At 38.0% G+C, this 26,347-nt stretch overlaps 1 protein-coding gene across 6 annotated transcripts in view; it reads left to right on the top strand.

Annotated features, from left to right (window-relative positions):
* The window catches only part of NSD2 (nuclear receptor binding SET domain protein 2), a 172,459-nt gene that overhangs the window by 68,257 nt on the left and 77,855 nt on the right, over positions 1-26,347 (top strand). For all 6 annotated transcript variants that reach the window (XR_010923564.1, XM_067567722.1, XM_067567725.1 and 3 more), the window contains 5 exons: positions 12,465-12,609; positions 13,620-13,697; positions 15,233-15,351; positions 18,012-18,084; positions 19,140-19,264. Coding sequence is in view for 5 of the 6 variants with exons in the window: in XM_067567722.1 (XP_067423823.1) it covers positions 12,465-12,609; positions 13,620-13,697; positions 15,233-15,351; positions 18,012-18,084; positions 19,140-19,264 (540 nt within the window). In the remaining variant the exon portion in view is untranslated. The remainder of the gene's footprint in view (positions 1-12,464; positions 12,610-13,619; positions 13,698-15,232; positions 15,352-18,011; positions 18,085-19,139; positions 19,265-26,347) is intronic.

Here is a 26,347-nt window from a genome sequence, read left to right as displayed (position 1 = left end):
CTTCAGCAGGTCTGTCTTTAACCATGAATTGTCTCTCCACCCAGACGTGGCATATGACATCTTCTGGAAGTAGGGAATTCCCTACATGGACTTTTTCGCAATGAAGTTTAGCAGGAAGTGCATACAGTTCTGCTCCGTCCAAAATTACAGTCTGCACTCCACCACAGATGCATTCTTCATCCTGTGGACTGGGCCCCATTCTGCATGTTCCCGCTGATCCCGTTAGTCCACAAGATCCTGCTAAAGATCAGGAAAGAAGGGTCTTTTATCATCCTGGTATCCCCAGCATGGCCGTGCCAACACTGGTACCCCACGATTCTCAACTTCTCAGTGGACACTCCAATCAGTCTGCCACTGGTGTCGGACTTAATCCCTTAGGATCATGGCAGTCTTCACCACCCCAACATAAAGTCTCCCCAGCTCACAGCTGGAAGCTCCATGGCTGAACCCCCTGGAGCTAGAATGTTCGACACTTGTCAGAGAACCTCCTTGGTAACAGGAAGCCAATCATCAGAACCACTTACCTGGGCAAGTGGAAGAGATTCTCCATTTGGTTGACACGGAAAAGTACCCCACCCACGCTATCATCTATACTCTTTATCTTGGACTACCTGTTGCATCTCAAGCATCAGGGAATTTCGATATAATCAATTAAGGTCCATCTGGCCGCAATCTCAGCTTTTCACCCATAGGTGGCAGGCCACTTAGTCTTCATTAATCACATGGAGGGACACTTCCTCAAGGGTCTTGACAGGTAGTCAAGACCTCAGATGCATCAGTCGATTCCCCAATGGGATCTTAACCTGGTACTATCGACACTAAAAAAGCCGGCATTCGGACCCTTAGCAACATGTTCACTTCTCTACCTATCTTGGAAGGTAGCCTTTCTAGTAGCCATCACTTCAGTTAAAAGAGTTTCAGAGCTTAAGGCCCTCACATCTGATCCCACCTACATAGTCTTCTTCAAAGATAAGGTTCAACTACACCTCACCCACCCTTCCTCCCAAAGGTAGTCTCACACTTTCATTCAAACCAGGACATTTTTCTTCCGATCTTCCACCCAAAACCACATACCAACTGCAGGGAACAGAGTCTGCATTCACTGGATCTTAGAAGAGCTTTGGCCTTCTACATTGAGAGGACTAAACCCTTTAGGAAAATGACATAGCCCTTTGTAGCGATAGCGGACAGTATGAGGGGCCTCCTGGTTTCATCTCAAAGAATCTCTTCATGGATCACATGCATCAGGACACGTTACGACCTGGTGAAAGTACTGTCCCCAGCACTGACAGCTCACTCCACAAGGGCACACTTGTAGGATTGCAACATGATCATTGATCCACATGTTCGTAGTACACTATGCTATTACCCAGTAGGCCTTTGGTAGAGCAGTGCTGCAGTCAGCAGATCATTAAACACTGATCCCTCTCCTACATATCTGCTTGGGAGTCACCTAATTGGAATCAAAATGAGCAAGCACTCAAAGAAGAAAAAACGGTTACTAACCTTCTAAAACTTGTTCTTCGAGGTGTGTTGCTCATGTCTGTTCCAAGATCCACTTGCCTACCCCTCTGTCAGAGTCATTCGGCAAGAAAGATCTGAGGAGGCAGGGGGGCGTCTGGGCCCTATATAGGGCACCATGAAGGTGCAACTCCAGGGTGCTCCAGAGCCAACCCTACGGATACCACTAGGGGAAAAATCTTCTGGCAACAGTGCACACGGTGTGCACATATCTAATTGGAATAGATATGAGCAGCACATCTCAAAGTACAACAGTTATAAAAGGTTAACTGTTTTTTCAAGCACAAGCAGTATGCTAGTCCCACTGTACAGTGGGAAGAGCAGGTGGGGAAAAGCACCAGTACTACTGTTTTCTATTTCATCTGTGTCTCTTTGGAGAAACCCGACAGTGCTTTTCCTGCACACAATCTTCAGTTTGCTTCCACCGGTGCCTCAGGCCCTGGTCTCCTTGTCCCAGGAGTGGAACTAATAAACATAAAATCATAGGACTGGAAGGTACCATGAGAGGTCTTTTAGTCCAGTCCCCTGTACATGTTGCTGTTAAACTAGAAACAAAAATCATGACCTGCATTAAGAATTCAAAGTATTTTGAAGATGAGATGGAATTGAATGCCAGATTTCTCATTGCAAATCTTCAGTTGTGGCAGTTTTTAAATTCAGCTGAGGTACAAATTAGGGGAAATTGTTTGATACATTGAAGAATTAAGTATCCCCCCCCCCACCCCACAGACTTTTCTAGAGAACTAATCACCATACTATCTCAGCACCTCTGTTCATTTATTGATCTTTAATAAATTGTCTGTCTTAGGGTTTTATACTGCTGGCTCTTCTCATATCTGAGCGCATCCCATGTGAAATTGATAGCACTAGCAAAGTTCCTACTGGATTTCATGGAGTCTGCCATATCTCCTTTTTTGGGAGTAATAACTATTTTATTAATTTTCTTTGGTTAGTGGGGTTTTTGGGCAGGAAGCGGTGCCTGAGCGAGTGTCATTCTTATGGTGGAATGGCTTCTTTGGAGAGTGAGGTTTTGCAGTGTTTCCTTAAGGCAGTTAGACTCTGGATTCACCTGATCCCTCGAAATTTTATTTCATAGCCAGATCATGTCGCCTGAGAACGCTTTATGTGTAGCTCTTACACACTTTGTCCTAGGCTTTGTGATCTATGTTGTTCAGCAGGCGCACAGCCTTCAGCATTGTTCATATTTTGAAATTCAGTCTTTAATGTTGTTGGGGCATGATCAGTTAATTGCCTTGAAAATTAGGACAAAAGCCTTCAACTGACATCAGAAATGGACTGGGTCCCTGTGGAGGGAGTTGATCATAAGCCTGATAGGCTCATGGCAGCCTAGCAACAGAGAAAAGAGGCTGCCACTTTCTGTAGCAGCTAGAGCCTGTGCATTGTCTTCAGTTTTAGGTACACTGAAATATAGTAATCCCAACCTGGAGGTGACAAATGCATGGATCATTGTGGCGAGATCTTTGACTGGGAGGAAGGGGCAAAGGTTCCTAGCAAGATGGAGATATAAATGTCTTTTTAGATACTGATGCTACCTGATCATTCAAGTTTAGTGAGGAGTCAAATAGAACCCCGAGAAAGTCACATTACTTTGAATGGAGACTGTATGCTTTCAGTGGAAAATGGAGAGGTCTTAACTAATTTTTTCAGTGTTTTGCCTTTTTGACCAGCATCATTGTAGGCTTAGCCTGTGTTCAGGTTGAGCCATCTGCTTTTCATGTAAGATGTGATGTATTGGCATTCTGACATTTTAGCAGAGGTGGGTGGGTTGCATTAGTTGAGAATGAGGTATATAATTGTGTCATTATTAAAATGTTTGCAGCTGAGCCCATGATATCTAAATATCTCCCCTACTGGTCTCAGGTAGATATTGAAGAGAAGAGAGGCATAGCATGGATCCTTGCAGGACCACATAAGTGAAAGGAGAAACTCTCCCCTTAAAACTCTTGAATTCAGCTGGAGAGGAATGACAGGAGCCACTGTAGTGCTATGTCAGTTAGGTGGGTTAACAGTATCTTGTGGTACACTATGTTAAGGGGTGCCAGGAGGGCCAGCTGTATGAGCATGGAGATCTTGCTTATATCTGTGGCCATAAAAAGGTAGTCTTTGTGCCACTAGAGCACTCTGTGCTGTTCACTATAAACTTCTTGTTTTATAGTGTAGTGTTGTTTAGTATTAGATAGTTGTTTGTTATAGTATTTAGTAGACAAGTAATGTGAGTATTAACTTTAGTTCCTCACCCTGTCTCCGAGGAGCCTTTCTCTCCTAGCAGGGAATGGCCCGGCTCTCCAGGATTCAAACATTGCCTCTCTTATTGGGATGCTATCCTGGTCCGTGATGGGCCACTCCAAGTGTGTATGCTGCCTAGGAGAGTCACATGTCTCCCAGAAGTGAAACATCTGCCTGGCTCTTAAATCCAGGGCAAGGAAGAATTGGCAAGTCAAACAGTGGCTGCTGATGGGGAGTGCTCCCATTGACCTGCTTCAGAGTCAGGTCTGGCAACCCCCTCCCCTGGACATCTGTGTCCTAGTAAATCCAGCACCCCTTTGATTTTGGCATAGATTTCCCCTAAGAAGGGAAAGACTCTTAATGCATCAGTGAAGGCTCCCAGGAAGAGCCTCCCATCATAAGTATCCTGCTCCCAAAAGATCATCTTCCCCTGCTAAGTCCTCAGTATCAGAGGCCTGAACCTCTCAGCTTGGTACCATAGAGGCGAAAGACTCCATCCACTACTGGAAAGTCCTGGAGCTGTAGAGAAATATGGTTCAGACAGAGCCCCCATTCTGTCTCCAAGGAACAAGAAGGGTAAGGATAAGCCATCATCCAGACTGATACCATCGAGCAGAGCTCAGCCATCGGTACCTCCACAGTCAGAACTCTCAGTACTGTGCAAACTGAAGCATCAGACACCATGCCACACTTCAGTATGCTCAAAATCTGCAGTAGCATCTGCTTCAGTTGTCAATCACATTACCATGTTGGTACTGATTCTCCACTCAGTGCCACAGGAATTCAGAAGCTCAAATGACTTAATAGTGGCAGGTGAACCAGAATCTTCACTGCTCATGGGTACCGAATGCCTCTTGGTACTGAGACTCCAGTTTACCATCGCTCTTTGATACTGCCAGACTCTCCATCCTGTTCTGCTGTTGTGCACCCCACCATTGGAGGATACTGAAAAGGAAGAAGATCTTCCTTCAGTCTCGTCCATCTCAACACAGGGTTTTCCCATATAGGAACCCATTCTTTGACTCCTATAGTGGAGACTGTAGTGCTTAACACTAGGAGTGGTGGGACCAACCCTGGATGTCACCCCTTTTCCTACATGGGCCCCCCAATAATTATACTGGGACCCCTGTGTACTTACAGCAATTTACCAGGCCACCAGCTCTGACTTGTGAGTTTAGAGATGTTCACTCATCTCCTCTCCAATTGGCTCCCCAATAAAAGGAAATGTTTGAATAAAAAGTAGGCTTAGGCAGATAAAGAAGCCACTCCTCAAACTCTTAGCTCTTCATAGCCTCCACATGAGGCAGTCATGCCTCCACCACCTTCCATTGTCCGTGATCTCTGGAAATTTCAGGATCTTATAAAGTAGGTAGCGGACACTCTTCAAATACCACTTGAAGAGGTCACGTGTTTACAACACAAATTGCTTGACATTTTGCAAACAGTAACACCCACTAGAGTTGTGCTACACATTAATGAAGCACTCCTGGACTCAGCAAAGACAGTTTGGCAAATATCTTACTGATACACCAACTTGCAAACAGACGGATTAAAAAAAATATTATATTCCCTCTAAGGACTTTAAATTTTTATTCTCCCACCCTCTACCTAGTTGTCTGAGGTGGATGCAGTGATTGAACAGGGTAAGCAACACTACTCCAAGTGTAATCTGTTATGACAAGGACCAAAAGCATATAGACCTCTTTGGACAGAAGTCTTGTTCCTCCACAACGCTTCAGTTTTCTATCTCAAACTATCAGGTGGTTATGGCCAAACACAATTTCACAAAGTATAATAAATGTATGGCCTTTATTGATCATCTTCCACGGTCAATTTCAGGCCATTATCGCAGAGGGTCAGTTATTAGCCAGAAGATCTCCAAGTGTCCTTAAGTGCCACAGACGCCACTGCCAGGTCCATCTGTACAGCAGTGGTTATGCACAGGGCGTCATGACTCCAACTCTCAGGGTCACCAAAAAAGAGGTTCAGAATATCATTGAAGACCGTCCCTTTGGTCAAATGCTATTTGTAGAAACCATAGATGAGTCTCTTCGCACACTTCTGAAAGACTCCAGGGCCATGTTAAGATCTCTGGGTATATTTACTATGACTAAAAGAAGATTTAGCACATCACAAATGGCCTGGAGCTTTTGCCTGGCTCAGTTCTTTAGGTTTTACAGGTCCACCGAACCCCAGCAGGAAGAGACATAAGTTCCAGAGAACAAGGGCTCCTCATCCTCCTTCCGAATGGATCCAGCGATCATCAAAACAGCTGAAGATTCAAATCCTCCCATACCTCTAGTTCAGCAGCTGCAACCTTTTGCCCACCTCACCCCAATTGGAGACACTTTCCAATTTCCATCTTGTTGGAAGTGGATCACTGCAGATAAATGGGGTCATAGTGGTCATATCATTAGGCTTCAACAGCCACTTTACATCCCTCCCTTCCTTGTCCCTCTTTAGGTATGCCTCTCATGAGATTTTACTAAGATAGGAAATAGACTGTCTCCTTCAATTAGGAGCAATAGAATATGTCCCAGTTCCTTACAGAGGAAAGGGGGTTCTATTCAAGGTATTTCTTTGTACCAAAGAAGGATGGAGGGTGGAGACCTATTTTGGGTCTAAGATTACTAAACAAATTCATAAAAACTGAAAAGTTCAGGATATTGACCCTGGCAGCTATAATCCCTTTACTAGGGACGGGAGATTGAGGGCCAAAAACCAATCTACAAGAAGCTTATTTTCACATAGCAATAAACCGATTTTACAGAAAATATCTACACTTTACTATAGGCCAGGAACATTTTCAATACACCCTTGGCCCCAAGGGTGTTCTGAAAGCTCCTACTGGTAGTGGCTGCTTACCTTTCTCAGGAGGTAATTTGTCTTTCTGTAGTTAGACCCTTGAGCAACCAGTCATCGATCTTACAAAGCAGAACTGTCATCCATGCAGGCGGCCCTTTCTCTTTTCCAAAAATTGAGCTCAATGTAAGACAGTCCATGTTGATCCTGGGACAGAAAATACAATTCAAAGGGGCATACTTTTGACAGCCAGGGAATACCTTCTCATGGACAGATTCTTAATTTTATCAAATCTAGTCAGCATTATTCAAGGGAGTCCTTGAACCTCAGAAGAAAACTGTCAGGAACCTTAATCTCGTACTTAGGTCTCACAAGACCTCCATTCGAACCAGCGGCAACCTGTTTTTTGCATCACTTATCCATGAAGACTACCTATTTTTTAGCTATAATGTCACCTCATAGAATTGGAGAATTGGGGCCTTGATATTAGGCATTGACCTTCAGTGTAGATAAACCAAGCAATTTTGGAAGTTTGCTAAACTGCTTGTTTACATCAGAGATCGATCCAGAAGGTCTAAGCCCAGAGATTGTCGAGGTGGAGCTCTGTGTATATCGTTGCTTGGTATGATGTAGCTGGTACTCAATTCCCACCAGTGGGCGGATGCTTTCCAGTGTCCCAGGTTTGTGAGGCCACTACATGTGCTTCAGTACATGCATTTTCGAAACACTATGCCTTGATCCATGCCTTTAGTGTAGATGTGATATTTGGCAATGCAATCATGTCTTCCATTCTGGACTCAATTCCAAAGTTCCTTCCTCCCTGTTGGGATACTACTAGGGAGTCACCTGATGCAGAGAATCCATAGGGACGCTACTTGAAGATGAGGTTACTCACCCTGTGCAGTAACTGATTCTTTGAGATGTGTCCCGCTAGAGGTGCTCCACTACCCTCCTTTCTTCCCTTCCTGCTTTGCACTATTCTATGTTGGACATTTGGATGGAGAAGGAACTGAGGGCAATTCTCCTGCGCAGCCCTGTATAGCTTGAGTGTGTGACTTGAGGATGTATAGGATGTGTGTGCAGGCCAAACAGACACTGCTCTTGGAAAATCTCTTATCATGGGTTCAGGAGGCGCATGTGCACCTGAAGTGGAGCATCCATAAGGAGACACAGCTCGAAGAACCAGAGTTACTGCACAGGATGAGTAACCTCTGCTTTATGATATAGTTACCTATAGACTAATCAAGTCACCACTTAACCATCTCTTTAAGTGAAATAGATTAAACTATGAGTCTGTCTTCTAATCCTTTAATCATTTTTGTGGCTCTTCTCTGAACCCTCTCCATTTTATCAACATCCTTATTGAATTGTGGGCACCAGAACTGGACACAGTATTCTAGCAGCAGTCGCACCAGTGCCAAATACAGAGGTAAAATAAACCTCTCTACTACTCAAGATTTCTGTGATTGTGCATCCCATTCTTACATTATCTCTTCTGATCACAGTGGCATATTGGAAGCTCATGTTCAGCTGATTATATACAGCCCCCAAATCTCTTTGAGTCACTGCTTCCCACAATTGTCCCCCATTCTGTAAATAAGGGCTATGTTCTTTGTTCCTAGAGGCATACGTTTCCATTTAACTGTATTAAAACACATTTTGTTTGCCTGTGCCCAATTTATCAAGTGATCCAGATTTCTCTAAATCTGTGACCTGTCTTCTTCATTATTTACCACTTCCCTGGTTTTTCTGTTATCTGCAATCTTTATCCTCTTCCAGGTCAATGATAAAGATGTTAAGTAGTGTATGGCCAAAACTGATCTCTTCAGGACTCCACTGGGAAAACATACACTTGATGATTATTCCTCATTTAAAATAATATTTTGAGATCTATCAGTTAGCCAGTTTTTAATTCATTTAATGTGTGTCATGCTAATTTTATTTCTTTCTAGTTTTTTTAATCAAAATGTTGTGTGGTACCAGGTCAAATAAAGGCAATTGTGTTCTATAAGTTATCAATCAAACTTATCTTATTAAAAAAAATCAAGTTAATTTTCCTATAAACCTATGTTGATTTGGCATTAATTACATTACTCTCCTTTAATTCTTTATTAATAGAATCTCGTATTAGTCGATCCAGCATCAATCTTGCCCAGCATCAATGTCAGGCTGATAGGCCTATAATTATCCAGGTCATCCCATTAACCCTTTTAAAAAATTGACACAACATTTGCTTTCTTCTGGATCTTTCCCATTTCTTCAAGACTTGTTGAAAATCAGCATTAATGATCCAGAGAGCTTCTCAGCCAGCTCTTTTAAAACTTTTGGATGCAAATTATGTGGACTAGCTGATTTAAAAATGTCTGATTTTAGTAACTTCTGTTTAACATCCTACAGAGATAATAGTGGAATCAAAAGTGTTCTCATCACCATATGATGAAACCATATCATCTGTTTTTCCCCAAATACTGAACAGAAATGTTTATTGAACATTTCTGCTTTCTGCATTATTTTTTATAATTCTACCATTTCCATATAGTAATAGATCAATACCATTATTTTTGTTCCTAATATATTTAAATAAATTCCTTTTTTGTCCTTAATTCTGCTGACCAATTTCTTCTTGTATCCCTTTGTTTGCTTGTCGGTTTTCTACAATTCCTAACTTTTGATTTATGTTCATTACTATCAATGTCCCCTTTCTTCCATTTATGTATTATTTTTTGTAGCTGCTTTTGCTTCCTCTCTAAACCAGCTTAATTTTTTTAGTGGGATGTTGGGTTTTTTGGGCAACTAGTAAGGTGTTCTTAAATTACTCCCAATTATCACTCAAGATTTTTTTAATTAAATTCCTCCTCCCAGCTGATTTAGCTCAGAATTGTTTTCAACTTTGTGAAATTGGCCCTCAGTTATTGTGCCCTGGGATGGGAACGTGGTTGGAGTAAACTGCAGGGTCAAGTGATGGCTGCTTGAATATTGGGCCAGCTGTTGTGTTTTTTAAGGAGCTTGATAGGTGTGCTTCTCTGAAGGGGAAGCATTGGCTATTTACACTGGTAGTGGGCATAGTTATTCTATGCTGTTTTTTACTAGCAGTTAGAAGGGGCATGGCTGTGGCTCTAAAGCTTTCCTGGGCTGCTTGAGTTTTGGTATGTGTGGTGGGGCCAAACTCCGGGTGATTTTGTGGATAATGTTTTCTGATCTGGGGTGGAAATCTTGGTACTAATTGTCACCATATATATTCAGTTGATCTCATAATGAAGTATGCTGACATCTCTCAACAGGAGTCTATGCTTGAGTCTGGGTGATTCAGTTTGAGTTAAGAGCTAGTTCAGACGGCAAAACAGCTCTGCTGGGTGTGTTTCTGCTGGGTTGATTGTGGAGGAATAGAAGGCTTTTTTTGTATCCTTTATTGCTGTGGCACAGTCTTGTTGGAGTGATTTGTGCTTCTGGCAAATGGAGTTAGAATGTGTTTTGCACCACTGGTATTCTTTCTGCTTGTGCACTTCAATTTGTGAACCATATTTAAGGTAAGATTCTGTCTCAGATATTTTTAGTAAAAGTCTGGGACAGGTCACGGGCAATAAACAAAATTGATGGGAGTCATGAGCTGTCCCAAGTTTTTATTAAAAATACCCTGGGGGGGAAAAGCAGAGCTGCTGGGGCTTGCACCTGCTCTAGCCTTCTGCTACAGCTGGCTGGCTGCACATCAGCTGTTGAGCGCCTGTGACTGACTGGCTGGCCGGTCAGCTGTTTGGTGGCGATCCCAGGGCTGACAGCTGCTCCAGCCCTGCCCCAGAAGTCACAAAGATCCCAGAAGGTCATGGAATCTGGGACCAAATCGTATCCTTAATCATAATTATCTCATTGGTTGTGGGGGGTGTAGGCTGGCATCAATAGTAATGGATATGATGTGATTGGACTGTTGTGCTAACTTGTTGACACTTTGGCCTTGTATTTGTGTGGCTTGTTCTCTTAGGTTGAGTTGAAAATCTAGAGAGTTCTGAAGTCTCTGGGAGTGAACCAGCTTTGGTTGCACATTGTGTTGATGGGTAGGAAGGAAGGTTTTGATCTTTACCTAGATGGTATGTTGGCAGAGTGTCCAGTATCAACTCCTGGGCTGAAGATAGGTTTAAATGTATGTCCAACTGCATGTACAGATGCAGAAACTTCCATGAGAATCCCATGGTTTTCATGTAGGCCATTAAATCAAGTACTATTATGTAACTTATATTCTATATATGGAAACTGAAGTAACAGCACAAGGAATTAGGGGAAATAAGGGTCATTCTAAGGGTATGTCTAGACTGACAGCAGCAAATTCGCCACCGTCAGATCGATTTATTCGGATTGATTGAGTGTAAGTGGAGACCCACTCAATTGACCCAGAAATTGATGTTAATCCATCTCTGCCAGGTGGAGTAACGCTGCGTTGACGGGAGGACATTTCCTGTTGGTGCAGCGAACTGAAGACACCACAGTAGGTAGAAGTTAGGAAGTCAATGAGAGATACACAAGCTACGTAGTGTAGCTTGCGTATCTCCCGTTGACTGCCGCAGAATTTGGTGGCAAGTATAGACATAGTTTCTGTTCTTCCAGGGAATTGAGGAGGTTTCCATATGGAGGTCTGTACACCACTAGGAGTCCTAAATGTTTCTTGTTCTTCGCCTTATAGATCATATATAGATGCACTCAAATGTTTTTGTCTTGGGTGGGATGTCTTCTGCAAATGAGATGGTTGGGGGAACAGGACTGCTATTCTTCCTCTTCTGCCCCACTTCCCGTGTCTGTCTTTGACTTGTGATGTATAGAGTATCCTATGGGGCTAGGTGTGTTAAGATAGGGTTAGAAGGGGAATTGAACCAAATCTTAGTGATGTAAGCAAGACGGGGTGCTTTATTGAAAATAAGATAATGAATGGTGCTCATTTTATTGGTGGCTGACTTTGTATTCATCAGCTGAAGATTCGGGTTGTTGTTTCCTTCTTTATTTAATGATTTTACTGATTGAGAATTTGGTTTTGGGGGCCTAGCCTTTGCGTTTGTCTTTGTGTGTGGTGGTTTTGAGTGATAGCTGGGATTTGGGAGGATGCTTGGTACGTGGAGTCCAGATCCTCTGACAGTGTTGGTGATTCAGTTCTCCAGATTTGTAGACCAAAAGACTTGCATGATTTCAAACCACATATTTGTTTTCACTTTAGTATCCCATTTAAAATTTTTAAACTTTTAAATTTAGTATCAGCTTTTCTGTTTTTGTTAAATAGACTTCTCTATGCTATGTTATTCTGTTACTTTCCAAGAGTATATGATTAAATCAGAGCCAGTATGCATAAAACTCAAATGTTTTTTTGTATCCTAAAGATACCTACCACTCTTGGGCTAAGTATAAAAGAAAATATGGAATGTATTCTAAAATATGTAAAATTGCTTAGGAAAATGTTAACTACATTACTGCTAGCACACATAATATTTAATGTGTCTGCCAAACTAGTTCCAAATACTTTAATGGAATCTATGAAATCCGTCGCTTGTTTATTCCAATATTGTTCACCTAATTTTTTATTGTAGTATTTATTTAAATTTTGCTAACTGAAATTACAAGTGTTTTTTCAGTGATGTGCTTCACCTGTACTCAGTATTATGAATGTTAAAATCAGATATTTTTAGAAGGATTTACTGTATAATTCATGCTACAGAAGTATGTATTGCTAAAACTTTATTTTTAGGTATAAATGAGGTATGCAGGGAATCTTCCACTCTGTACTCTAGTAGTTCTTTATGAATACAGTAGAAATTTTAAGTGGTTTTGTTTGTATTAAATACCCACTTAAAGCAATACAGGTATGTACTCTTTAACTGTATATCCCTTTAACGTATACCCCATTTTTGCATGCACAGGTGGTTGCTGAACATCCAGATGCTTCACGTGAGGAGATTGAAGAACTGCTTGAATCGCAGTGGAACATGCTTAGTGAAAAACAGAAAGCTCGCTATAACACAAAGTTTGCCATAGTGACCTCTCCCAAATCTGAAGAAGACTCTGGTAAACGTAAAACTGTGCTAGTGTACTCTAATTAAATTTGATATACATAGTGATGTTAAACTAAGCACATATTTGAGACATGTAGGGAAAACAGCTTTCACTGTTTTCTGGTTTTAATTCTTGGTGTTTGTGCCATTAGGAAAACAATGCCAATGGTTTACAATAAAAGCAATCCATGAAGTCTACATTCCTTGCTCATTGTTCTACAAAGTTGTTATATGTAAATCTTCTACTGTCTAGAGATTGGTGGTTTCTCATTCTTCTTCTGCCCATAAGCAGCTGCCATTATCTCCATTGCCCACTAAATGTGGGTGGTGGGAGTGGGAAAATCAGGCATTTTTAATTTAATGTTAACTTATGGGTTAGTTCTTAAGAATAATTTAAGAAGCAGTTTATAAAATGTAATCAGTACCATCCTTTACACTTACACACACACAAAAAGCGTTACCTTATAGCATTCATGAGCTCAGGAAGCAATTCTAAATCTTTCTTCCATTTGGCATTTTATTGTGGTATTGCAAAGCTTTTAGGACAGCACTAGAAATTGCAAGGTAACTTTTTTGCTGTTGGATAAGATTCATGCTCTTGATAAACAACAGTTTATTTAGAATTTTGATATGATAATTTGAGTTGTTCTTTGGAGTAGCTTCCTTGAGAAGGAAGAATGGAGGGTGTTTGGCATTTGCATGACCCTTCTCAGTCCAGTTATAAATGTCTGGTATACATAGTGTTTTACAGCACTATAGGAGGTATAGCCTGCTGTGGAAGTATTTGAAGCTACCAGGTGCTGCTTTGGGCAGTGACAAGAATGAGAGGGAGTGTTTGAAAAGATTGTCAGATTTGAAAAAAATGTATAAAAATGGCAGTCAGTTTTGTTATCTTTCTCTGTGTGTGAAATAACATTTTGTGGAAAATTGACAAAGTTTTTAACAAAATTTTAAGTGTCGAATATTTGGATATCAGTTTAAAAAAAAAAAAAAAAACAACAACAACATTCTGTATCTCTCAAGGTTCATCACTGAAGAATATTGGAGAGGCCAAACGTAAAGTGTTTCAAGATTCACCTAAAAGGAGATCAAGATCCAGAAGTAATTGAAATTTGTGTTGTGTGCAATTAGTTCATCATTATAAGTAGCTATTGAGTGTACCTTTTATGTAATCACCCACGTATCATAACCTCTTTATTTCTTCTCAGATGTTGTCGTCTTTGACTTTAGAATTTAATGGATCCCAAATTAAATATCTAAACACTGTACTGAATTTTGTTCAACTTCCTCAGTGTCATATTGCAAGAAATGTAATTGGAATTGTACCTGTACCAGGTGTTTCTAGTACATATACATGTGTACGTTTTCAGTTCTCTACAAATGAAAACATGTCAGTTCAACCATTCCCCTTCCAAACCCTACCATCTTTAACTTGGAAAACATATTGAGTTTTTTTGATGTTGGCTTTTTGTAAATAGCAGGTTCTCCTGGAGCCATTTTTAATTTAAGTTTGCAGATTCAGAGCTGCTTTGAATTTAAGATAATAAAAAAGTCCTAAATCAATTGGATATGGAAAAAACAATTTGACAATTATTCTTATTTTTAAGTTTGTTGCCTTTATTTGAAATATTTATCAGAAATCATTTTCCATTAAAACAGCACACTTGTAATTGTAGAATTTTAAATGCGAACTCTTGTGAAAAAATTTTTTAGTTTATATTTGGTCTGAGGCTCTGTAATTTCTCCATATTAAACATGCAGTGTGGCCTTTCAACCTGGAAAGTACTGGTGGGTCAATGTTAAAATTAAGTGTACTAGGTCCCATCGTTTATCATAAATCAGACCTCTTTCTAAGCCATTATCTACCATTTTGAGGTACAGTGGGTATGATAATTTTAAACCTACTTAAGTGGCTGTGTAGATTAGTCATTGACCTTTTATGTTTGAGTTTTACATTGAAATGAAGCAGATTTATTATTACGTAAAGAATTCATGAATAATAAGTTGTGATTTTAGTGAATCTTCTTTAAGGTTTTACTTCACAGAACAGAAGTAAAGTGGAGTTTTTATGGCCTTCTGTATACTTGTTGTATATTTAAAGATAGGAATTGCCATGCAAGAAAAGGCCAGTGGTCCATATGATTGGTGATATCCTATCTCTGACAGAGGCCCCTTCATAGATGTCTTCAGTCTCCAGTAACCTTCATCTATATCTTTGGGAGAATTTAATAAAAGAATGAGGGAGACATTCAAAACTTTTGTTCAGTGGTAAAGCACTGTTATGAAGTAGAATAACAGTTGCAGCTTTATAGAACAGATACATTTTATTTCAAAGGACACAAATGTGGGAAGTTATAGATTCAGATTTTTAGACTAGAGCTTATGCAGATGGATCTGTCTTACCTAAATAAGTTGATTATTTAGCAATTAGGAGTTTGGATGCATTTTAGAACTAGCATTCCATAATAGAAACTGGAACCTAGGCATCAAGGGATTAATCAAATTTGTTAAAAATGTTAACCGTTTTTTAAAAAAGTAACGACCTAAAAGAAAAGTAATTTAGATCAGTTTAAGATAATTTCGAAGTGAGCTTTAGATTTTTTTTCATGTAAGTTTCCCCCATCCCCCACCCCAAGGTAACTTACATGGAAATAAAAGAAACCAAAAAAAGAGGACAAAGGAACCTACAGAAGATTTTGAAGTTCAGGAAGCACCTAGAAAAAGACTCAGGATGGATAAACAGAATAATCGGAAGGTAATTATATCGTTGGTTTGTTTAAGTCAATTATAGCAGCACCAGTCACTCTGCTATAGTTAAGTTTGTCAGCATTTTCATTTTCAGGATTTAATATTTATTGTTTTTTAACTGCATCGAATCAAGCAACTATAAAGATATCTGTTTGGATGCACTTGTTAAAAAGCTTTTGTTCATTTAGTCTTGAGGTGGAGACATCTGAAAGGAGGTCCTTGCAAGATACTTGAACCTAGCTGAAAACATACACTAATAGAATTCAATTCCCATGGGCAAGGGCTCAGCCCACTGATTTTCTTGTTTTACAATTTCATCCCTTTTCCATGTGTCAAAATGTAGAGATGTATACGTGAATGTTACTACCATTTGTCTGAATCAAAGATTGTGTCCTTAAAAATAAATAAAATACAAAAAAAAACCAAAAAACCTTTTAAGTATCAGATTTAAACCTATAAAACACTTTAGGCTGGCATGGTGTCCTTAACTCCAACCTGTTAAATTTAGAAATTGCAAAATATTTAACAACTTATTGTTCAGATCGCAGGCCCTTAACTGTGGCTCCTCTTCAGTCTCTAACTTGGTTGTGAAGATTAGATAATTATCCTTTTACAGACTTGCCTAGGTCAGTAGGGATTCTGTTTATTACAATGAGCCCATATTCTGCAAACATTTAGGCAGGTGCTTAATTTTATGCATGTGGGTAGACCCAGCAAACTCTATAGGACTACTTGGATGGATAGATAAGCACATACGTAAGTTTTCCATATCAGGCTGTAGTAGTATAGTGTATCAAATATATATTTAGTATATAGTATATATTTATTACTGTAAAATAGTATTTTGTATCCCCTGGGGAGGGAGCATTGTGAACCAATGCTTAGTAAGTAGTTTGGGAGCCCTGAATACATATGTGAATGTTCTGGTTATACTTCTGTCTCCAGAAAGTGTCAAAAATAGCAGAATAGTTCCTTTCTGATTACTCTGTATGAATCATCTTTTACCCGTTTCCTCCTCTTACAAATCTAGAATAGTTCCAGCTGTATACTTTATCTCCATAAACAATTTAAAGATTGCTTAGCTGTCATCCACTATGGAGTGGTGAAGAGAATTGAAGCAGCACTTCCCTTTATTCCTTTTACTCAGTGGCAGATTTTTAATACCCTCTGTCCTGGGGAGCAAGAAGCTTTAGGATTGCTCATGAACCTCTGCTCCTTGCAATGGTAGTTTGCCCATGCTCCTTGTTGCTACTGATGTTCTGTGCTCTTAGTTATTCTTTATGTAATTTAAATGCTATTGTACAAAATTATTAGATAATAATACATACTCATAGATTTTGTCTGAAAAATTCATAGATTCATTGATGTAACTTATGGTGAATATAAAACTCACATTGGCACAATGGGAACTGCATTAAAGGCGCATAAATATGTGACAAAAGCAAGGACACTTTCAGTGAAGAATGAATAAGACCATGGATCCTCAATCATCTTGTTTAAAGAACACCAAGAAATTTATGAACCTGATGGAACTGTGTAGCTTCTAGTTGTTTCAGTGATAGGAACGGTTTATATAAACAAACTTACTTATTCAGCAAAGATACTGTATGGTTTATGGATAGGCAAAACTGCTTCTGGTTTCAGTTAAGGTGTTTTTTGAGCCAGCAGGACCATTTCTTCCTCTATAGTCTGGTTTTGAAGTATTCTACGAAACCATATACCAGCTCAACAGTGGATTGCCTGAGGAAAATCAACAAATACTTAAACCTTCTTTAAAATATCAAAATATATTGGCAGTTGGGTCCTTACATAATGTCCCTCTTGTTGATTAGATTTGCATCAATTTAGGATTATGCAATCTTGGCTAGAATTTGCATGATTTACTACCTCAATGGATTCATAATTCATAGTTAAGATATCCATGGCTACCCCTGTTGCTTAAGTAATTAGGGGGCGAGGTAACCTCTTTTTGACTAGGTGCAATGTTTGGGAAGTCAAACAGCTGAATGGAAATTCCCCAACTTCTCAAAGTATTCTTGACCTGAAACATCATAGATGTTTCAGTCTGGAGTAAATTTATGCAATATCTATATTCCATTGAAAATAGTATTTTATAATGGAAATGCTGGCATAGCCTTTAACATTAACAGCGCAAAAATGGCACTGCTATAAGTAGTGAAGTTGAAAACAAGTATCTGAGACTTAAAATTCAATGCAGGGTTGATCCTCAAATTTATACATTTCAGCTACAGTTTAACATTAGTAATTTAAAGGTTTTAGGTTGACCAGTTGGACAAAAGAATTTATAAAGCTGACTGAAATGCTTTATCTTCATATAGCATTTTCCTTTTCATGGAGTGGTTCATATTTCAGTTTAGAATGGATAGGTTAGACACTGAATATCAAGTTTTTTCGTTTTTGTTTTTGTTCGATAGTTTTATCGCCTCTGCTGCAGGTGGGTTTTGGGGGGTTTTTTTAGGTTTTTTTTTAAATGTTACTAAAATGGAAGCCTACCATAGCTGAACTATATTACAGTATAGACCAGGATGTTTGCAAAGACATTTTCTTTCTAAAAACAGAAATCCAAAAGTAATTGCCACCTTTATCCAATCACTCATAAATTAGGAGTTTTTTTTATTTTTTCTTTTTTATTTTTTTTTGTGACAGAGGGAGACAAGCAATGACAAAACAGCAAAAACAAAGGTCACAGAAACCTTCTCTTCACAAAAGAACCAGTCAGGTAATGTGGTCAGAATAAGTTTTAATGTAACTTTTTCAATTAAATCATTTAAACAAAACAGGTTGTTTGAGACAGCCAACTAAACGTTGCTGAAGCTATATTGAGTTATACCCATTAAAACCCCAATTTGAGGGGTTTCACTCTTTTCTGCACTGCCAGCATTTTGCAGTACCATATTTGATTGAAATTGTGTATTGCTGATTTAAAGCAGCAGTTCACAAGTTCACCATTTGATGGCACCAAATTAAAACTGTTGCCCATTGATACTGTAAACTGGCAATATAAACCTTGCTGCTCAAATGCATGATTAATTATACATTTATCCAATAAAATACATGTATATAGTAAAGAGTGACCATCAAACTTCAGTTGATGTGTGATTCAAGAGCTTCTTTTTAAACAAATGTTTGATGGGAGGCAATGTGGAGAGTTGAAATGGAGTTATAAAACAGTCCTGTGTGCTGAATGGTTCATTGATCCGATTTATTAATCATGCACAGGTTTAAGGTAACTGTTATAAGAACACATCTATTTAACTCTTACATTCAGTTTCAAAACTATTAATACACTGCAAAAAGACCTAAACTAAATATACATGGAATCGTTGCCATTTTGTATGTAAAGTATCCAATTCCTTATAAGTAACCTTTTTAAAAAGGGGATGTTTGTTAACAGAGTTAATCAGATTTTGCTGAGATCATGTAGGTCTTCTAATGAAGTGTTTATCTGAGCAAACTAGTGTTGCATTTGTCTTTTTAAAAAAATCATAAATTACAGACTATAGTAATTTAAAAAATATTTAGCAAACAATTTTGGGAAATTTTTAACAATTTTTTTTACATATTTGTTTAATTGAAGATCTCTTGATTCTTTAAAACAAAATCCACCATTGTTTCAAAAACTGATTGTGTGCTGCTTACTCGGTACTACATAGGAGCCCAGAAGACTTACATAAATAATTCCTTCCCTTATCAGAGGAAATATTTTAAATGTCTTCAGGGAGATGACATTTTAAAGTTGCAAACTTCACTTTGTAAACCAAAATTATTTTACAGCAACGAAAAATCTGTCTGATGCATGTAAACCACTGAAGAAGCGAAATCGGGCTTCAGCAGCAGAATCTTCAACTCTTGCTTTTAGCAAGAGTTCATCTCCTTCAGCTTCCTTAACTGAGAATGAGGTAAAAAAAAGTGGTATTCAGACACAGCCATTTAGTTATAAAAAGTATCAGGTGTGAATCTTTTTAAAAAAAAAAAAAAAAAAAAAGGGGGGGGCAAAAATGACAGATAAATTCTCTAACCTTGCTCTAAATGAGTTAGTCCTGACCTCTGTAAAACCTGTTAGTGTGTGTATTGCAAATTCATTTATTGTAACAAACATCCAGTTTAGGGCCTTGAGATATTATTGTGGTTTTTAAATGTATTTACCAAAAAAGTTTTAGAATTGTACCTTCTCTTAGAAGCAAAGTAAAATGCCAGTGTGTTGTGTATTTTCTTCTACAGAATTTGTGTCAACTATGTTAATTACCTTGTGTAACAACACTGTCATGTTGCCATAGGTTTTATATTGAAGCAAGTTTCTTGATCCTCTGATTTAGTCTACACCAATCTTGGACAGTTTCCTGAGCAGTGGACTTTTATGCTCACAATCGTTTTCGGTCTGTTCAATTAGCTACTATTTCTCTGGTGCAAGTAGCTTAATCTCCAATATACTTAAACAGGCAGTGGAGGATACATCTTTTGATACTTACTTATCATAGCCTTAGGTCTGCATAATTGGTATTGTGACTCTCCTGGCTTGACATGCCGTAATTTAAGTATGTATACAAGAGGTATATTCATATACAATAAATGGAATCCATTCTACTGGTCGTCTCTACTGTTAAAACAAACAGCCAAAGAGTGGTAGCATGAGAACAACATGTACATGCTGTTCTAAAAGAGGATTCCAGACACATAGCAAGAACAGACATAGGCAATCTTAGCAGTTCATACTAAAAAGTCAGATGTTGAGAAAACCATGAAGGTTTTAGGTTAGTCAAAGAGGAGAATTAGTGTTCTGTTTGCAAGGCAATAGGACTTCAAGCTGTAGTTCATTTCACTTCTCTCATTTCAATGTTTTGTTGAAAACCCAAGGCACTCAGATACCATGATGAGTGCAATATAAGTATCTACACTGTTTTCAGTAAATGGCTTATTTTTACAAATTGGAGTGATTACACATTTAATTGCTGTGTATAGTTACTATGACTTCAAAAATGCTTTCCCCCACCCCCCCCACCCCCACCCCAAAAAATACAACAACCTGCAGGAAGGACTGCCATGGGCAATAGTTAAATAACACTAGTTCTTGTCTTTATCTGAATCAATGGATTTCCTTCTTTTATCTTAAGCTTTCCACTGTTTTGGAGCTGCTATTGAGGCTTTCTACCTAATGGCTGTATGTTTCTGAGATTTGACTTGTCAACCAAATCCATGTAAGGAGGACATTGTCCATCTATTTGGTTTAAAATGTACATCTCTTGATATTGTAAACTGGGAAGAAAGATTCTCTGATTTTTAAATATCAGTTAAAAATATTTCACTCTCCCGAAATCTTTCTTCAAAAGCTCAGTTGTTTTAGGACTTGGGAAAATCTAGTGTCAAATTCTGTTTCCAGCTACAAATGATTGTGAGCCAAATTGTGCAAGTGTATAGGTTGAGTTGAAACCTCTCTGAAATCTTGACTGCAAACTCTGCACAATGCTGTTGCAAATGAGATAGGAGGAAAGGAGGAAGATTTGCCAGACCCTTGCTTACACAATATAGGGTTGCAAATAAGGAAGTGAATTATTTTAACTGTGTCTAAGGGAGGTTGAAATTGGCCAGAAATGTATTGACAACTTAACATTATCTTAAAATAAACTTTTCACAAACAATGGAGACTTCAAAATAATGTGCTGGATCCTTAACATACCAACTAAGGATTTGGCCCAGTGAGTTTTCTATGATGTTAGATTTGTGCCAATCAATAAAGGAAAATATGCTAGGCATTTGCTTCTGAATTTAATAGTGATTGTTCTGTGAAACAAAATAAGATGTAAATAAACGTTGGATTTTGTGGGTGGTTTAAAAAAAAAATCTGTAACGTTACTTTAGCACTTACATGTTTGGCAATATAGATATGTGGCCGAAGGGTGTTAATCCACAGAAAAACCTTCTCTAGGTTGTTAAAGGAAAGGGAGTATTTAAAAATAAATATAAAATTAAAGATGCAGTGATTAAGCAAATTGATCTTTGTTTTTATGGGACAGTCTTGCAAAGCTAATTGATAGGATGCAATCTTGATATTAAATGTATTTAATGTTCTGCTTTTATATTTTTGTGGTCACCTTTATACCTTAAACTGTTGTTAGACATTGTCTTTTAAGGTGGATGAGAAAAAGAACATGTCCTGCTTACGTATGTGTCCACATGTACATTCACAGTGCAATGTGGAGCAAATTCTAGCCTTCTGCTCTTTTCAATAGATGAATGTAGATTGATTCCAGGTTGGGACCTGATTCAAATGCAACAATATGTTTTTCTGGGATTGCTGGAAGCTGCATGGAGCCCTCTTAAATTTGTCTTCTTTGCTACTGATTTTTATGAAGGAGGTATTTTAGTTTAAAAGAAAGGGGGGCTGTATTCATGAAATGGGGTGTTTAAAAAAATTATGCATAAAATTCACATGAATAGTCATTTAAGTCCAAAATTTTCAAATGACTAGTGAGTTTGGTGCCTAATTTGAAATACCTTAAAGGATCATGATTTTTCAGAAGATAGGTGCTTAAACTTTCTAAAATTCAGGCTCTTTAAGGTGTCTTAAGTTGAGCACCCAAAATCACTAGTGACTTTTTAAAATCTTAGGATATGTCACCAGACAAAACTTAGTTTTTAATTCTTTTGTAGTTAAAGTAATGTAGATCAATACCTCGGAAATAAAACTACTGATGCATCTAATTTTGAGAGAAAACTAGTTAATTTTCTGTATATGCACTTGACATAAAAAATGTTTGCCTTTATGTCCCATGTGAAATGAAATTCTTAATGAATAACCTATTGTGGAATCGAATTAGACTGTTAACACTGTGAAGGCTATAGAGAAGGAGAAAAGTCTTGTATAGGATATAGAACAACCTGGTATAACATCATGAAAGCTTCATGATCTTTATGAGAAGACATGTAATTGTTGTGATTGATCTCTTTCTAGTGGATAAGACAAGGTGTTTAGTTTTAGTTTTTGGTTCTTTACATCAAAAATGGAGTAGGTGGGTACATTTTTATCTATTGCATGTGGTTGCTATTAGAGTGCAACTGGTATTTAAAAAAAAAAAAAAAAATCCATGCTCCAAGGACTGCTGGATTATCGGCACACGTCTTTCAATGTATTTGCAGAGAGGCATACCTGGTTCAAATTTTAAATCAAATTTGATTGATATAGATTACATTTGGTAAAATAGATAGACTTGTTTTTTTGTTTCAAAACAAAAAAGTGTCAATTTCATGAAGTATCAAGCGTAGGTTCTTTTCCAAACATTGACACAGAAAAGCATAAGAAGTATGGGGCTTAGTATATTTTAAGTTCTTAGCCAGCCTGTCGTTTTCCACACAAGGGAACAGTTAATTGAGTTGGCCATCACACATTAGTTTAAAGAAACCCGTGAAAGGGTTTTGCCCATGCATGGAGTTTAACAATTTTATATTAACATTTCATAGTAAATTTTGTCCTCTTATGGAGAAAACTAACTTTATTAACACCCAGTATCAAACAAGCTGGATTTCTGTTAATAACTACAACATACAGAGTTTAAATGACATAATATTCCAAGACATCAACTTCAAGTTGTATTGTTTTTTCATACACTAAATAATTTGATCACTATCAATTTGTGGCAGATTTGTTATATCATCTGTTTTTACTGGTATTAACAAATACGCGCACAATGGAGAAAACAGACCTACAAATCTTAAGACCAAGGTAAGATATTTGATCAAGAAGGCAATTCTAATAAAACACATGCAACTTGTAATTACAACACCACTGCAATTCCCTTTATCTACCCAGGAGTCTAATTTTACTGAAGCATACAGATAGAATTCTCAAGGTATCTTTGTGTTGTTATTGTGTTATCTTAAAAGGCGAGATCCCAGAGGATAGGGAGAAATGAGTTTGCAGGATTTTGAAGAAATTACTGTGCTAAAGAAAAGTAGTTAAAGCTGTCCTTGTAGGTCTGGAAATTAAATTTTTCTAGCTTCCCTTCTAGATAATCCCCTCTGCAAAACCATATTTAAGAATAAACTAAAATGAAAAATCATTGGAGCTCCTCCACAATCTCTAAATCCAATGTCTACTGGAGTTTATTTCTTGTCTTTGGCTTGTGCGCATTCGCAACAAATGTTGTGGGGATTCACTTTTTGATATTTTTTCCTATTTTATGCCACCAATAAACATCTCAAATGGCACAATTTTGGGGGATCGTTGCCAATAACTGAAGTATAGTCTTTTACTACTTAACATCAACCAAGGCCTGCAGTAGCTGAAGAGACCTGCTTTGCCTGCCATATCTTACTGCTTTATTTGGATGTTTCCATGTTCACATGAAAAAGTTCTAGGCTTAAATGCTGGTTTTTTTGGCAACATGTTTTAAATAGAAAATTGAATTTCTCATGTATTCTCATCTTGTAAACTCTTTGGACTTCTAAAAGCTGAGATTCTGTTTATAACATGTTCACATAATGTAGGTTTTTATTCCGCATCAATCACCATGGTGTCTTGAGTACATGTATGCAATCAATAATATTAAATAAATTTCTCATAGTTGTTATTTATATTCCAGGAATATTCAGAAATGCATACCTTATCTGAAACTTCAAGTCACTGCTAATGATAAAGGTGGAACATGTCCTTAACTATCTTTTTACTATCACAGTACCATGTACACTTATGGCACAGTATATTTAGAGAATAACATATCCAGTTTAACAGTTTGGGCCAAAACATCATTCTTCAGTTCAGGATCTCCTATACTGAAATAAAAAAAATGTTAACCGTAACTCAGTTGACTCTGTCAGTTTTTCTGTCTCTTTTCACAATAGATTTTTGTCTTCTGAATACAGTCTGTCATTTGCACATTAAACTATGTGATTCCCATATCAATTGTACTTAGATTGAAAAATCACCATGGTTGAGTCATTTGAAAAGGCAAAGAAACTAAGTAGATTCTTTACCATAGAAAACATGAAAGAGTTTTTGGTTCGTCAAAAGTCTCAGGCCTGGTCTTACACGTAAAAAATGAGATTGTCCTACCTACATTGCTCAGGTCTGTGAAAAATTTTGTGCTCTGTGCAATGCAGTCAACCTAACTCCCACTGTAGACTCAGCAGGAATTCTTTAGTTGATCTAGCTACTGCCTCTCAGAGAGGTGGATTACTTACATCAACAGGAAAACCCTTTGCATCCATGTAGGAAGTATCTACACTACGGTGACACAGCTGCAGTGCCGTATGTGTGGTATTGTAGTGTAGCCATACCCTTATACTCAGTTTATACAGAGAGCCACTTCCTGAGTTCTGAATTCCTATAGCACAGAAAAAGACTTTAGAAGTTGCTTCAGGAAGTCTGGGCTTGAAGGATGGATATCCTTAGTCTTAAGAGTCATGGAAATGAATAGTCAGCCTTCAAGCCCAAACTTCCTGAAGCAACATTGAAGCCTTGATTTCTGTGTGATAGTAATCCTGCTAATGTGTTTATAAAAGAGAGGGAGGGTGTCTATAAAAGATGCCACTTAAGCCAACCCGTAAACTGTTTAATGGGGGGGGGACGGGACGGACAGGGGATTTCTATGGGAAAGCAGGGTATTTGAGTTGGTAGACTCCTATTTGTAATGTTGTAGAAGTGATTGGTTTAACAGACAAAATTGCAGGAGCAGATGAAACCTTTGTGACATCCCGTTTTCATTTTAAATATCCATATATATATTTTTTAAAGAATGAATTTGCTCAGTATTTTTCTAGATTTTCTAGATTTTTCTGTGATTCTGTGCTTCACAGTGCTTAGTTAAAACTGAGGAAAGTGGAAAATGTTTTGGTTACCTGTCAGATTATAAAATACTAAGCACAATGTTAGAACATAATAAAAGCAAGCAATACACAATTGGGGAGTTGTGACTGAACGTGTCTTGGGTACTATGTGAGTTCTAAGGCCAGGGGCTCCATAGCTCTTGGGAAGTGCTGTTGGTATTATACCAGACATTTTATGCTAAAATTAAATAATAAAACCATTAAGTGGCAGTCTAAGGAAAAATAATTGAAACTTTAAAATCTCACTTTTGGTGGCTTGGAAGTCTGAAAGAGACTGGCTATGTGAGGGGCTAACCTTACCTTGCATCCCACTCCATCTGTGTATCAAAGACGGAAAACAAATAGTAAAAATGTTCCTACACTTTTACACTTGAAAATTCTGTTTGTTTTGAGCCTTACTAGGCTAGAGAAGATTGACCTGTCTCTGAGAGAGCTTGTGTAAGTCAGGAAGACAGGAAGGAAAGACTCATAATACTAATGCAATGCGCAGAAATATACTTAGCCCTTCCTAGCTCTGCGTTTTCTAACGCATGACATACAATATTAAAAACTTGCTGTTGCTTTCTGGCTCTCATTCTTGCATCAGCAAAAGTTAGCATTTTTTTCTAGTCCATTTAAAATAAGTGATGTCTTGTTTTTTAAAGGAAAAATACATGGCACATGAGCCATTGAAGAAGGCTCTATAAATACATTTTAAAAAATTCTTAAATTTGTAGATAATCATAAATCTAGGACAAAAAACATCCTACTGTTTAATTTCTCTAGGTCAGCTGTTGAATACGGGCCCACTGAGCAAAACAAATTAGATTTTCTGGTTTTCCTATAGTTTTTTTTTTTTTTTTTTTTTTGTCAAGTCTTGGACTGCATATTGGATGAGTGCAGTCTTCTGTGGCTTATTTTGGTACCTAGAATTTCTGTACCCCTTTTTCATTGAGCCGACATTTGATTGTTTTGCATTGGCCCCTTTAGGTTTTTGTATTTAATATTTGGAGCTGTCTATTTTAAAGGCAGTATGTTTTCCTGTAAAGAAGTGTGTGTGAGAGGGAGAGAGAATGTTGCATGTGTTTTTTTTGTTTTTGTATTAAAAGAAATTTCAGAATAACTTACTTTGGTACATGCTTTTTGGAAACTCAGGCTAAGATGATTTCCTAGCTGTGCTGCCT

This window comes from Emydura macquarii, unplaced genomic scaffold, assembly GCF_026122565.2.
Source record: "Emydura macquarii macquarii isolate MOO-44397 ecotype Brisbane River unplaced genomic scaffold, CSIRO-AGI_Emac_v2 contig_2795, whole genome shotgun sequence".
In the NCBI taxonomy this organism is placed as follows: Eukaryota; Metazoa; Chordata; order Testudines; family Chelidae; genus Emydura; species Emydura macquarii.
Note: the sequence above shows the minus strand (reverse complement) of the source record. Positions and strands in the feature narration are given on the sequence as shown.